The 14,798-nt window shown below is 34.0% G+C and overlaps 1 protein-coding gene across 4 annotated transcripts in view; it reads left to right on the top strand.

The window, feature by feature from the left end:
* Positions 1 to 14,798, top strand: part of DENND1B (DENN domain containing 1B) — a 163,039-nt gene that overhangs the window by 116,095 nt on the left and 32,146 nt on the right. For all 4 annotated transcript variants that reach the window (XM_084528130.1, XM_084528133.1, XM_084528132.1 and 1 more), the window contains 2 exons: positions 3 to 128; positions 9,337 to 9,438. In XM_084528130.1, coding sequence (XP_084384256.1) covers positions 3 to 128; positions 9,337 to 9,438 — 228 coding nt within the window. The remainder of the gene's footprint in view (positions 1 to 2; positions 129 to 9,336; positions 9,439 to 14,798) is intronic.

The following is a 14,798-nucleotide window of genomic DNA, read 5'->3' on the forward strand; positions in this document are numbered from 1 at the left end:
AGGTCTCGGCCTTGAAAAATAAACTGAAAAAGCAGTCTACAGCTACGGGTGACGGAGTAGCCAAGGCCTTTCTTCGGGCACAGGCAGCACTGTTTGGATCCTACAGAGATGCACTAAGATACAAACCAGTAAGACAACTGTTTTCCTTAATTTACAAGAGCACAGGCTCATTCTTTTGCAGGAAAAATATGATGTATTATCCCAATCTGAAAATGTTTTAAATCTTACTCTGAGTAAAAGATATGCTGGCAATTTAGAAGACACTAATACCTCCTGATGGTGAGTTGTACTGAAAAATGAATAGTTGTCCAAAGTCAGCCATTTTTTTTATTTGTATCACTTCTAGAATTTATTTAGTATAAAATTGGATTGCATTCATGAAAATACGTACAGTTTACCTTGTCCAATGTGCTGAAGAACTGAAGAGGTTGTGCCTTACAGAGACTCAGTTTCCTCTGCACTTCATACAGAGGCTTTGCTGTGTTTGAGGCCAGAAGTTTTTTTATTATTATTATTTCCTAGCAGAAGCCAGATATGATGAGTCAAACGCACATCTCTACTTTTATACACTTACCTTGATTCTACTGAGAAGATAGGAGAAATGAAAACCCAATCCATCCCATCAGAACTTGTATGCCTGAGGTTTTGCTGGTGCTCAGTAGGTTAATGTGTTAGGTTAATGTGTCATCCTTTCTGGTTTTTGAGGGTGGCACATACTGAGCCTACTAGATGACAAAAAAAATTCATCAGAAACAACACGGAGGTTAATTTCAAATTACTTTTGTATGATATTTGCAAACTACTGATAGCAGTTTCATTTGATAAAAATGCATTGAGATGCTGTTGGCTGAATCCCTTGGGCAGGGAACTGTGCAGTGTTCCTTGATGGAAATGGATAGAATGGTCATTAATTCCAGATGAGATAAGTTTCTGGAGGAAACATACTGAAATAACAGCATGGCAGGGTCTTCTTTCTATGCAAGTGGTTCTCTTAGAGGTGTTTTGTTCTTTTTTTTTTGACACAAGCATTTTACACCCTAGCTGTCTATGTATCTATGCCACTAACAAGCATTAGAAAACTATTGAGATAAAAAGGTAACCTGTGTAGAAATGAAGTAATGTTTAAGGGTTTAGTCCAAGTATATATGTTTGACATTTGTTACAGTTTTCTTTTGATACGGAAAATCAGTTTGCATAGTATATTGAAACAACTGTACCTGTTTTCAAAGTCATGAGTTCAACACAGTATGAGTTTCATTAAAATCGTTCATTTCAACAAAACAGTTGTAGTTTATTCTATACTGGCATTACCTGACACTGCTTTGGAAGGGCTTGTATAATTGTTCCCTTAGTCTAAAGATGAAGACGCTGGTCAGTGTCAACTCATGGCAGTTCGCATTACAAGCAGTTACATCAAAAGGTACCTTAGTCTACGTTCAGTGTACGCAAACAGAATGATGTCAGTCTGTCTGATGGCCTTAACCTCTGTTCTGATCAGAAATAGGCTGGAGACAGTGCTTTATGTGATGGTAAGTTTGTTGAACTGAATGCAAATTCTTTAGTTTTCTGGTTAGCATCTCTTGAATTCAGCTCTGCTTTCCATTTTATTTTAGTTTCTGCTGCCATATTTGAAAGATGTACATTTGCATTGTGTTGGAAGTAGTGCACCATGTATCATTTCAGCTGGCAAATATTTGTCAAAGTGAACTCTACAGCCTTTCTTTCTATGTTATTCTCTTTTGCTTTTTTTTTTCTTTTTTTTGGCTCCACTTATTACATATAAGAGAAGGTATTTATGAAACTGTTGTGGCCTTTGGTGGTGGTGTTTTGTTTTGTTTTGTTTTTCATGTGTTATTTCAGAATACTGTCTGCTGGCAAATACCAGTATATCTTGGATTGGCATCAACTTGTCCAAAGACAAAGAGTGTGTATATTTATTAAAAAAAAAAAAAAAGTCTAAGTTTTTTTGAGCTGTGTTCATATTGTGTTAACTAATAGTATTTTACGGAATTTTTGTTGTGATAGAAAAAAATCCAGATTAATAGACACTAAGAGGAATTGTCTCTTGGTTGTTTGACTCATTTTCCATGATCCTTTTGAACTAAGTTCAATGCCTTGTGAAGAATGGGGAGGTTCAAAAAATCCAATCATGTTTGCCTGTATTGGGACTTTGTCAGGAATCTTAGGACATGTGAATTGGTATTGCAAGGAAAATACAATCTTTTTCTTGGAGTCCATGATGCTAGATCTAATAGTGAAAATCTAAACCAAAGTTTCCAAAGACTTCATTTACATTCTTTCTGGAGCTCAAGCATTCACGCGGAAACTATGTAAGAGGTATACCTGAATGAGAATATTTTCTATAGAGTTTTGAAATACTTTTGCTATAAATAAACTTGTCATATTTTCAAAATCAAGACCTGAGAGGTTTTGGTCTACCATTTTTAGGGTCACAAACATCCTAATGAAAAATAAAATTATGTTTGGATAGTTATTGCTTGCTTGTAAGTTGAAAAATATGTTTATGTGAACTATTTTCCTTGCAACAGAGTGTTCTGTATGATTTTAACTTGAAACATGAAACAACTGTCATTAATATTCACTTTGAGTAAAGAACAGCTTTGATAGTGTCTGTACTCATCCAACACTTCTCTTCCCTCCAAACGCTGTTCATCACACTGAACACTCATTCTGTGCAACTGTTTGTTTTCAGCATAGGACAGATTCTCCCTGGTATAGCAATATGTCTTGAACAAACGTCTAGCAATTATTGAAAATAATGTGATTGGTGAAAGAGAAAATGGGAAGCTTCGGGGGTCTTGAAAGGAGTTCATGGGACTCCAAAAGACCATATGGAAAATTTGACTAATTCAGGCAGGAATTGTGACACACGATACATATAGGTGATAATATTTTTTTGTGTAATAAATGGTAATAAAAATCCTAATGCAGTAAAAGTTTCCAAGAAAAGCAGAAACAGTTGTTTTGTACAATTTAATCACAATACTGAATTAAAAAAGAGAAATCAAATTTGATATAACTGCCAAAAATATTTTTATAAGAAGTTGCATTTTACATTAGAAACTATTGCATAATAATAGTGGATCTGTAGAGTAAATCAGTACAGTTGGTGCTAAGGATCTGACATCCACACAGTGTGCATTCCTAGCTTTATTGTGGTTCTTATTTTAGTGTTGACTGCTGAATCCCCACACTAGCTGAAGCTCATTTTCTGGTTTACTTTAATACAGAAGGAATCTAGTTCATGCATGATAGATCAGGATGACTGGTAAAATTATTTTCATAGCCTGTTTTACTATCTGATCACCATTACAAGATTTTGATAGGGAAAAGAAAAAGAAAATTAAACAGATTTTCATCTTTGTTGACGTCACTTACATGTGATGAATGGACAAAAAATAATCCGTGTATTCAGAAGGAAATTTTCTCAGTGGAATATCAGTATGTTGTTGTATTAGCCTAGCTAGCAGCTGCAGTAGGAGCCATTGTGTGATTTGCAATGTCAGTGATCATGAAGAGTTCTGATCTCGAGTCTGTCCCTGCTGAGACAGTGCAATGATCAGAGTATTGTGACATAAGTGCTCCTTATACTGTAGAGATGCGTATACAAATCATAATTATATTTAGCTTGAGTAGTCACAGCTTAGCCTTGAACTTTTTGTTGCTCCTGTTTTTAAGTAGTCCAGCATTTGGGAATTTATCATTATGATTTATTATTATCATATTGCATGTTTCATAAATGCAGGCAGAGGTGGGAGTTAAATACAAAGTTCATAATTGCGCAGCTTGTGTCATTTTGGCAATCCAATGTATGGGCAATATTGTGTTTGTTTTTTTTTTTTCTAGCTTTTTTTTACTTTGCACATTCTTTGTAGGTGGTTTTCAGGCACCTTTGTATCACATGCCATGACAGTCAAACATTTTAGCAACGCTATGATGGCTAATGAAAGTTGGTCTTATAAATGAACTCGTGGAAACCTTGCAGGTGACAGAGAAGACTAGATTTTTTTTTTCTATTAAATATGTACCGTATGGTCAAATAATTAAGCACAGTGTGGTATAGAAATTCTTAAACAGACAATATTCCACTGACAATCTATGTCTAGAGATGGAAGGGTAGGTGAGAGATTGGGGAAGGAGAAAAAAATAATTATGAGTGTAGAAGTATTCACCATAATAGAGATTAGTTTTAACAACACTGGGAAAATGAACAAAGCAGGAAAGGTGGTAGCAGACACCAGGAGGAAATGTAGGTCTGATTAAAAATTAAAATAAAATCCATCATGACAAGACAAATACGTTTCGAATGTATTTCAAATAAACAAATCTTATTTTTTTAAGACATATCTATTGAAAGACTGTAGAATATCAGAAACAGTAAGTTATTTTCTACTTTTGAGGAACTGTCTTTAAGAATTTGCTAGCAAAAAAATAGTCATTGGAAAAAAAAATCACCTCCTCTTCTGGGGAAAAAATCATGAAAGCTCTTGATGTTACTGATGTTGAACCAAAAGAAATAAACCAGGATAACTTTGGTTTAAGTTATGATAATTGTAACATCAATCATCAGAAATTAAGAAATGAAGAGCAAAGGCTAATGGCATGGTTTGGAATTCTCGGCAGCAGGAGTTCATAGGCTGATCAGCACACCAGGGGGATGGGTAAGCTTCCACCTTGGAGATAGCACAACCTGTCAGACCTCACTTTAATTGAATGCTAACTGGAGTGCTTTGGGCCAATACGGACACTTTTTAAACTAATGACATCAGTGCTCCAACAGATCCAGGTATTGTATTCGAAATTCAAGAAAGCAAAATAATGCAATTAAATGTTATATTATAGGGGGGAAAAAAAAAAAAAGATATTTTAAGGTTCAGAATGTACCTGAATGCCTGGAAATGTGTAAGCAATGATTGCTTGTAACTTTCAGAACAAAACCTTTTGAGGACAAGTGTCTTGAAATGGATGAGATTTGTTTGTCTATTCTGCAAGAGTTAGGCATAAAAAGTGCAGTAGGGTGCAGAAACAGAAGAAAGAGTATTAAAATGCCAGAACCCAGTTTGAGTTTAAATACATAGCCCTCCTTTGTAATATCTACATGTATTATGCCTCTTTATTGTTATTTCCATAAGAACTTTATTTTACGTGTTAAAAGCCAAATTTGCATTAAGGACTGTATTGGTCTGTTATTGAATATAGAAGTTAATAGCAGTGTTAGTAGGGTTTAATTGTGACTGCAAAAAGTATCAGCTCGTCTGAATTGTTGATTAGGTAGATAGCAAGAAATGTGCAAATTTTGGAGTAATTTGTTTGCAATTGTAAATGGGACCTTTCTAAGTAGAAGTAGTATTGAAGTCATACTCTGTTATTCCCTGGACGTTTATCTTTGTATTTCAGGCCAACAGCTGAAATTTCATCTTTTTACTTTCTTGCTTTTAAACAGAGGAATTTCCATGTAAAAATAAGAATATTAATATAAATCAGTCATGGAGATTAAAGCTTTTTTGATAAATGATGCAATACAAAGGAAGTTATACCTACCTTATGCTCTTTTTTTGTAATAAGCAAGAACTACCATATGAAACTGTACTAATTATAGCAATAATACAAATAGTTAATGCCAGTCATTTCATGCTGGAAAGATATGTTTTCTGAAATAATTAAAATATTCACTCTCCTTTTTAAAGTTAAGCATACCTTCTAATCAAGATTACTTTTTCTTTTAAAAATACAGCACAGTTTTAGCTCTCTGTTTTCCTGTTCCATTGAGGTCCGCATAAATAGCTTGCTTAAACTGTGAATGTAGCTTAGAGTGAAAAATGCCTGCTGCGTGTGGCAAGCTATGAAAGGGGAGGAAAATTCTATAGCAACTGTTGTTAAAAGGACAGATATCTTGTTTGGGCATGGATTGTTTGGTCTGAGTATTAGCTGTCTACTTTTCAGTATAGAGTCCCTACTGGGTTTTGATCGAACTTGTTTTGAAAGTACATTGTAGATCAATACGGAAAGGGCCATTTGATGGTGTAGTAGTTAAATATCAGTGGAGGATTCCTCCAAAACTCAGCGTTTCTAAAGGTACCCAGCTGTATTTGCAGAAACAAGAATGTTACAAGCTTTATGTCCAAAACTTATTTTTGTTTATTTGAATAAATATTTTCATTTTAAAATAACACTCCAAAATGCCTAATGTTTGCAGTAATCATCTTGAAGATTTGTTAACGTTTTATTTGGAAAGCAATTTCATTGAGTATGGAGCAAATTAAAGAGAGAGAAGTTAACTGTGTTATTTAATGGAATTTCAGTAGTTACAGCAGATACTCAGAAAACAGTCTGGAATTTCTACAAGTTTTGATGTTTTTTCTAACTTTCATATGCTGAATAGGTAGAAGCTTTAGGCTCACTCAATTTTTTTTTAAGGAAACTAAAATAACATGGATGGCTTTGGGATGTGAACCCTTTATAGATTAAAATACATTTTCAATTGCAGAATAGCTTTGGTTATTCTGTTTCTGAACTTTGCTGATAAGGCAACAGATGCACCAATGTATGTGTACTTATTAAATATCTGAAGCACCCAGTAATAAAGAAAAGTATTTGGGAAAATAATACAGCCATGAACTAAAAATGTGTGGTGAACTACCATTTCCTGGCATTCTGCTCCATGGCTCAGGCAGGAGCGGTGCCATCAAGACGAGCTGGCCGATTGTGCTCTCTTCCTAGGCTGTTGTGAAAGGGAGAGCAAGAGTCGCTGTTTGCTCTTTTACTGGGAGATAACCTCTCCTTTCTGTCTTTCATCTTTCCCAAGACATTTTGGAAAGTGACAGTGGAGGCTTTGCTTAGTTTTTATTATTCTATGGAGTGTATCTTGATAATGATATTATTTTCAATCTTTGGCCCTAAATTTAAGGTTTCATAGTGTGTTGTGAGCCATCATCTAGTCAGTTTTGTACTCCCACATAGCCTCTGTATTTTCAGAAATCGTTTGTTGTGGTAAATAAATATATAAATATGGATTTTTTTTCTCATTTGTTGTCTTGAAATTTTTTTGGAAGAACGACTGAACTGAGAAGAGAGTCTGCCCTCAGGAACACCATGTCTCGTACCACCATATTTCACTGGAGACTATTTCATTTGTTTTGATGCACTTTGAATTTGCTAAGTAGCTTGAGGTCATCTTCTTAAGACAAGAGTCTTTAGGAGCTCAAGATCAGCTAATGCAAAGTGGGTCAGGAAGGCAGTGCTATTTAAAGTACCACAAACATTTCAAGCTCTTTGGCAGATGCAGCATGTCCTGCATGTGTACAGTGTTCACCAGTTATCTCTGGATAAGCAGTAAGTGGAAAAACTTGTATGCTTGTCCTGGAGACTTGATCCATATACTGTATTGAGATGGTTTTGCATATCACAGCATTCCAGCAACCCTGCGAAAGGGGAAGGGTTGTGTTACGTAAATGTAAAGCTTTTAACTCTTTTCTAAAACCAGGGGAATTCTTTTCTAAAACCAGGGATTCCATAAAAAAAAAGTCAGACCATAAAACTTAAAAACAAGTTAAGCAGGAGCTTAAGTGCTTTGTTGAGTAGGATTAGACTTCTATTTTCATTTTAGGTACTTTGAATTTAGTATTGTGGTAAGATAGCTGAAATCAAATTTTTGATACGTGGAGATGCCTATGAAAAATTAGAGTGAAGCTTTTGATAATATCAGAATAGGATTTTAAAATGGCATGACAGTGGTTTTGCCTTGACATTTCATTGGATCTTACTTGAACCAATTAAAAACACAATGCAAAGTGTAAAAAGCAGTAGAAAGTGATTTAGAGCTATCCCACCAAACTCACATAGGTCACATGCAGAAAATACTTAGTGATATACTAGAAGCATATTCTAGAAGGGCACAGTATGCCAGAAAGACGGGAAAATGCATGTGCGGTTAAAGTTAACCAGGGTATAGAGTGGAAAGCAATGGTGGTCAATGGGCACGAATAAATTTGTCTTCAAAGTGGCTAACAGTTGGAGTCTGACAAGACTCCTGTTTCATTATCATGAAGATCAATATAGGAGGTGTCTTTGATCTTTCTTTTGAGTGGCTGAGGTGTCTTACTCTGTTGTGGGTGTTTAGCTTTTGGGCAGTAAAATATCCTAGAGGTAGATTTAGATGTGGAATTCAGCTGGATTCCAGTTTTTCTGTCTTAAAGACATTTGGTAATTGTTTCTAACCTGATAACTCTGTTTTGTATACTTGGATGGGAGGCCTTTTGGCTTTATAATGGAATCAGTTCATGTCTGTCAGGAACTACACAAACATTTTAATGTACGTATTACTTATTCAGTTAAATCTAACAGCTTCAAATATTTATCACAAAGTAATGATAAGAATAACAATTTGAGAGAATGCCCATCAGTAATTTCCAGTGGTATGTGCACACTGAATACAGCAAATTATAAAAGAAACCAATGGATAACATAGAATCTGATTTGATGGTTTATAAATCTTTATGTTTTTAAATGAGTGTTGTTTTCAGTAGTAAGATTTTCAACAGATTTAATTTTCCGTTGTTTCATCTTCTTCCTTTTTTTGTTCATTTCATTTTGTTCATCTTGTTTCATTTTTTCATCACCCAAATGTTTTGATGTGGGTTTTTGATAAACTATAAGCTGTGTGCTTTTGCCGTATTGGGCAAATATATTATTGCAATAAATGCTAATCTGATCTGTTCAGACTTTCTCCATAACATTTGTAGTTTTTGGTGTTGTGGAAAAAAATGTCAAAATATACGTTTATTTCAATAATTTATTGTTAAATCAGTAGCATATTTGTCAATCTTCTCAGGTTGTGGTAGAATTTAAAAATTATTTGACAGATTCCTATTTTTGATTGAATTAGATTTTTTGGTTAGTGTTGATTATTTTGTGTGCCACTGAATCAAAGTAATGCATGTTGAATTATTTGAAGTAGAGGACCTGCTATCCCTTAAACTTTGAACCACTTCCTCCAAATGTTTAATGAAGAGTGCTATAAAGGTAACATGAACCATCTGTAAACTACTTACTTTTTCCTTGCAACGTGTTTTTTGTAGACTGATGTTAAAGCTTCATAAACCAGAGGTTCAACTGCAACATGTATTTTGAGAACTATTTAAAATGTATGATTTTTTTGTTGTTGATACTGTCTGTGTTTATATTATCAAGATTGCTCAAAAGGGAATTTTTGTATGTATTGGCTATTTAGAAATTTATAATGGGGAAGGTTAAATAAATTAACACTTTTTTATCCTGTAGTTACTAACTAACTTTTTTCCATTCAAATTGTTTTAGGGAGAGCCTATAACTTTCTGTGAGAAGAGTTTTGTGAAGCATCGTTCCAGTAATACTAAAAAGTTCCTGGAAACTGCTGTTAATCTTCAACTGTTTAAACAGGTATGAAAGGGTGAATGACCTATATTTAATTAGTTTCTTTTGAAACCTAACTATATTTAAATACATTTTCCTTTCTGTCAGCTTATGAAACTCTGAGGTAAAATACAAGTATTTGTATACAGCCAGTCATCTGTCTGTTATTCTATTTTTAAAAATTCAGTTATAATGAAAAAGAGTTGGGGGGAAAAAAAGAAAAAAAAAATAACTCCAGGGTGCACAGTCAGTGCAACATCTCTGCAGTGCCAGTCAGCAATTCATCTAAACAAGAAAAATCATGGATCTTCCAGCTTGATGGGGGAACTTCATTTTCATCTCTCTTGGATCATGACCAAAAAACCTAAACAACACAGTGCTTGCTTAAATTGGACTTCAGTGGCATTTTATTTAAAAACTGGATTCATACTGTAATAGTAGTTTTCATTGCTAGGACTTCTTAAGTATGCACACAGAGAATGTTACAAACCTGAGCCACAGGGGCAGCCTGAAGAATATTCTAGCTAATCTGTTAATACAGATTTTGAACTAACAGAGAACAAGTTGTTGAATGCCTTGCACAGCTCAGTAACAGTTTGATCACAGTCTTTGAAATAATTTTCATTTCATTTTATTTTGTAAATCTTTTTCTTCCTTTTCATTACATGACCTCATTGCATCAAAAAGCTATCAAGAAACCTATTATTAGGTTTATGAAAAATCGAGGGAAATCTGAAAGCCTCAGAGTAGTTATTTATTTGCAAGTATCTGGAATGATTGAGGCATGGGAGTTTGTGTTTAAGTAATCTGGTGGACTTCTTTGAAGAAGATATACTGCCATAATAGATAAGGGAAATTCATAGTATAAAGAATCTTCTAATTTTCAAAAAACATTTGGTGTTAATCAGAGACTAATGTCTAAAGAAAAGATTTATGTAAGGATGATAATTTGTAGAAGTCCTGTGAAAATGCTTTTTCTACTTGTATAAAAGTTAAGGAAATACAGATCATAGAAGTGGGCTCCTTTACCGTGAAAAATCTGAAACCTTTTCTAATATCTAGTACATATGACTGAAATGGGAAGAAGTAGTAAAGTGTGTTTACACTTTGCATATTTTAGGACTGTAAGCTAGCATGAAACTTTCTTAACAGAAAGCTGCTTACAAGGGAAGTTTGCAAATCATTGTCAAACTACTGTAGCGCTATCTTAAACTGTAACAAAAAGGTTTAACTCCACTGAAATAAATGGGCTTGTCAGTATGGCTCTGAACTTACCCATTACATTTTAGTGTGTTCAATTAAAAAGAATCAGTTTATAGATTGTTTATAGCTTGTTTTTAATTTTATTCCCACTAAAGGAAATAATATATTACAGAGGATTAGGAAATACTAACAATTTTGATGATGTGGTGGTTTGGTAATAAACATTTTTTCATTTCTCTAGTTTGTTGTGAAATGTTACTCCTACTTCAGCTAATGCTCAGCCCAGCTGCATCTTTTCCAGCTCTTCCCAGTGACAAATGAGCTGTTTTCAAGGTTTTGTTCAACAGAATAAACTGTATTTTATTCTGTTCTTGAAAATGAGTAGTTGTTTAAGTAAAAAATAGTTCATAGAAGCAGAAAATTGGTATTTTAAATACACTTTTATGCCATTTTATAAAATTTTTTGCTCTGTCCTCTTTTTTACTTTGTAGGTTTTTCATCTCCCCTCCCCAATTCCCCTCCCTCCCCCCCCCCCCTTAAAACTTGTTGGTTCCTCTTATTTAACCACTCTTTTTCATTTTGGATGTTGGCAGTATCTCTTCACCAAAATACTAGGAAATCACTGTGGGAATAAAATGTGTAATTATTTGTATGTTCTTCCCATTCAGGCTAATTTCACTTTCAACATCATCCATTTTTACCTTCTATTATTATTTTGATGTGCTTTCTGTCAAGGATGTCCATGCATTAGCACATACCAGTCTTTTGTATGAAAATCATTAATTACCCTGTAAATAGGATCAGTCCAACACTTGTCCTTAAATACCATTACTGGTGATGCTTCCAGTCTGATGCTTTCCCTTTTATTATAAGCTGTTATCTTCTTTTTGAGAAAGTCTTCACCTGACTTAAAGTTCAGGTACTGTTCAAGTATTTAGCTTTTAATTGATCTTAACTAATATTTTAAGGTAGAGGCACAAAGCTTTTCTTTCATACAGATAACATGCATTTCCTTTATCTAGAAAATTAATTGTCAAAGAATCTGTGAGAACCTGTGTTTTGATAACCGATGTGGTATAACATTCCACTTTCCGATTTACCATTTTTCCACTTCCAAACATGTTTGATAGCCTAATCAAACTGTTAAGAGCAAACTGACAAACCAGCACTTATCACAATCTTTGTTTTTTAAGTAATGGTCCTGTTGCTTCTACTGTGCTTCCTTTACCTTAATAGATTAACATTTTTTGTCTGTATTGGTATCTTTATAATCATATGACAGAGGTATTGTTTATTTTTTTAACTTTAGTGTTGTTTGTAAGTTGTTAGAATGTCCATTTCTATATCTCATTCTCATTAGCCCTTTTATATTTGTTTCATTTTCCAGCATCATAGTTTTTACTGAATTGAAGCAGAGTATTTTGGCAGGGGGCATGCCTAGCCTCTTTTATGAAGCTTAAATGAGATCTTTTTCTCAAACCATTCTCTGACTCATAATTTAGAGATGTCTTTTAAATGATGTCGAAGCATTTGCATTGTTGGAAGCTGAAAAGGACTGTTTCATTGCTCTGAAACTGAACACACCAAAGTGTTTATACAAAACATACATATGCTAGGAATCTATAGAAGTCATTTATAATAAATACCCTGATATGAATCAAAACTATAGGGACATCTGAATTTCTTTTTTTATCATATTTTCCTGGTAGTTTTTTAAGCTGTCTTCTGCCCTAGAAAGATTTAATAATAATCATAATCATAATAAGGTTATATTTATTCTTACATAAGGGATATTTAATCATATTCTATTTTTTCATATAAAGTAAATAACTATATTTTGTAGAATAAATATTCTTAGTTCCAGGTTTAACATTCTGTATACTTTCGTTACATCTTTTCCTTCCACCCCCCGTCTTTAATGAGGGTAACATTGATGGTAGATGATCTTTAAATCAAACTTCAAATATAAGCAATTAATAATAGCATCCCACATGTCAAATAGTTCTTTTGAATGTCCGGGGATAATATTACTTAATTTATGGAATTACAATGAAAACTGATGTTAAACTATTTCATTAAGCAATATAATTGCATTAAAATAATCCACAACAGTTTTTGGCACTTGTTTCTAAGATGCCAGGGAATGCTATCTAGAAAAATAAATAATGATTATGTGATTAGGACATGAAGAGTCACAAGTCTTGTGACTCAAGCAAATTATTAACACTAGTAATTTCAATTTTCATTTGCAAGCTTCCTGAGAGAGCTTTCTTTTTCCAAATGTGTTGAGCTGCTGTTGTGTGGAAAGTAAGATGTTTTCATTGCTTCTACCAAATTCTTGTCCTTAATAACTGGTGAATTTACTTGTAACTTTCACTGCTGCCTAAATAAAGGATTGGGTTTAGCTCACAAAACATCATCTCTCCTCCATCACCCCCACTTTTTAGCAGCTATGCAACAAGGTTTATATTTTATTTTCAGAATTCAAAATTATTTAAGTATGGTAGTTCTATCTTTAGTCAGCTAGAAACCAAGAGTAGCATTGGAGTTACTGTTTTTCAATTAAGTGGTAGTTCAGCAGGGGGTCTCTGGATCTAAAAATAAGAAAATGAACTACTTGAACTAACAGGCCCTGATTTTCCAAGGGTGTATGGCTTTGAAAAATAGGAAGAGAAAACCATACAGTGTATGTATGACTGCAAGTGCCGTTGTTTGTTTCATGCAGTGATTAAAATGCAACTCATAACTGTAATTTACTGAAAAGTAGTAATTACTAATACAGCTAGTAGCACTATCTCTTTCTTTAAATAATTCAAATATATTTTTGGTAGCAGATCTGTTTGTCAGTATTTACATTAAATATTCAATTGGATTAATCCTCTAAAAACTAAAATTCAGTCAGTGTCTCAGCCTGCTGTTGATAGAATTTTACCAAATGTTGAGTATCCATAAATCTTATGTTAGTTTATAGTATGGAATGAATTCATAACATTCCCCAAAGAAACAACACCTTTCTGTTCCAAGGCTTTCTCTCCTTCTTTCCTCTCCTTCTTTTCTCTCCTTCCCTCAGCAGTAGCTAAAGATGCTCTTATCTCTCTTCTTACTGTGAAATAATCCAGTGATCCCATAGTGTGTGTGACCATGAACCCAGCATATTTGGAAAAAAGCCAACTTGGAGGAAAATGAAGAGAAAAAAAAAAAAAGGAATTTAGACAAGAAAGAGAAAGGACTGGTTATCTTTGTGCTTGCCTTATTATTGCTGCTGGAATTTTTGTATTCTTAGAATGTAATTTGTTTCATGTCACTAGTCTGCTCATTGACAAGCATCAGATTGTCACTGACATTGTTTGGATAATCTGTAGTAATATATGACATAACCAAATAATTAATTTTGGGCAGTTCCTATGTACTGTTTAGTACCAGTGAATAACTCATATTTCTTGCTGCAAGATGAACTGTGTATAATTGGAAAAGTGCTTTCACACTTATCTCTCAGACTTGAGTTAGCCTTTTCAAAATAAAAAAGGAGAGATTGCTTCTTGAAAGGATTTTAAACCTTTAAAAATGTGCTTGTAATTCTTTGAACCCTGTTAAATCTTGAAAAGAATGTTTGCATTTCTTCCGAGAGGTTTAATCATTAGCTATCTTATTTTGACTCTTTCTAGCCTTTCTGAATAATTTCAGTCTTTATATACGCACATTATTTGGATGTAAATCTGAATACTAATGCAGCTGCAACCTGTGCATAAGCATGACTATTTTAATATGCACCTGTAGATGCAACTAAATTACTGGTTAAAAAATGGCAAACAGATGTGTTAGAACTTCAGAAATACAACAGAGGAAACCCTGAACTGTGCTCAGTAGGGTGGAGAGAATCTTAGGTGTCTGCCTTGGCATCATGCCTTAATTTGTTTTGATATTTTGTGTGTCATATTCCCATACACAGGAGTGGAAGGTCCTTCAAGTTAGCTTACGTGCTGGCAATCAAAATCAAGTCGCTGCTGCCACCATTTCTGAAACCAAGCTACAGCAATCCTCTGGTGTTTCAGTATAGACTGTTTTGCTCCAATTTCCCCTCACTTAACTGTCCATATAGGGTCACTTCTAATGTAAAACATATATATTGAACTTTTAATGGGAATTGATTAGACATCGTAGCCTTTTGTGTCTTTGAACTGCAC

Source organism: Aythya ferina (assembly GCF_964211825.1).
Source record: "Aythya ferina genome assembly, chromosome: 8".
Taxonomy (NCBI): domain Eukaryota; kingdom Metazoa; phylum Chordata; class Aves; order Anseriformes; family Anatidae; genus Aythya; species Aythya ferina.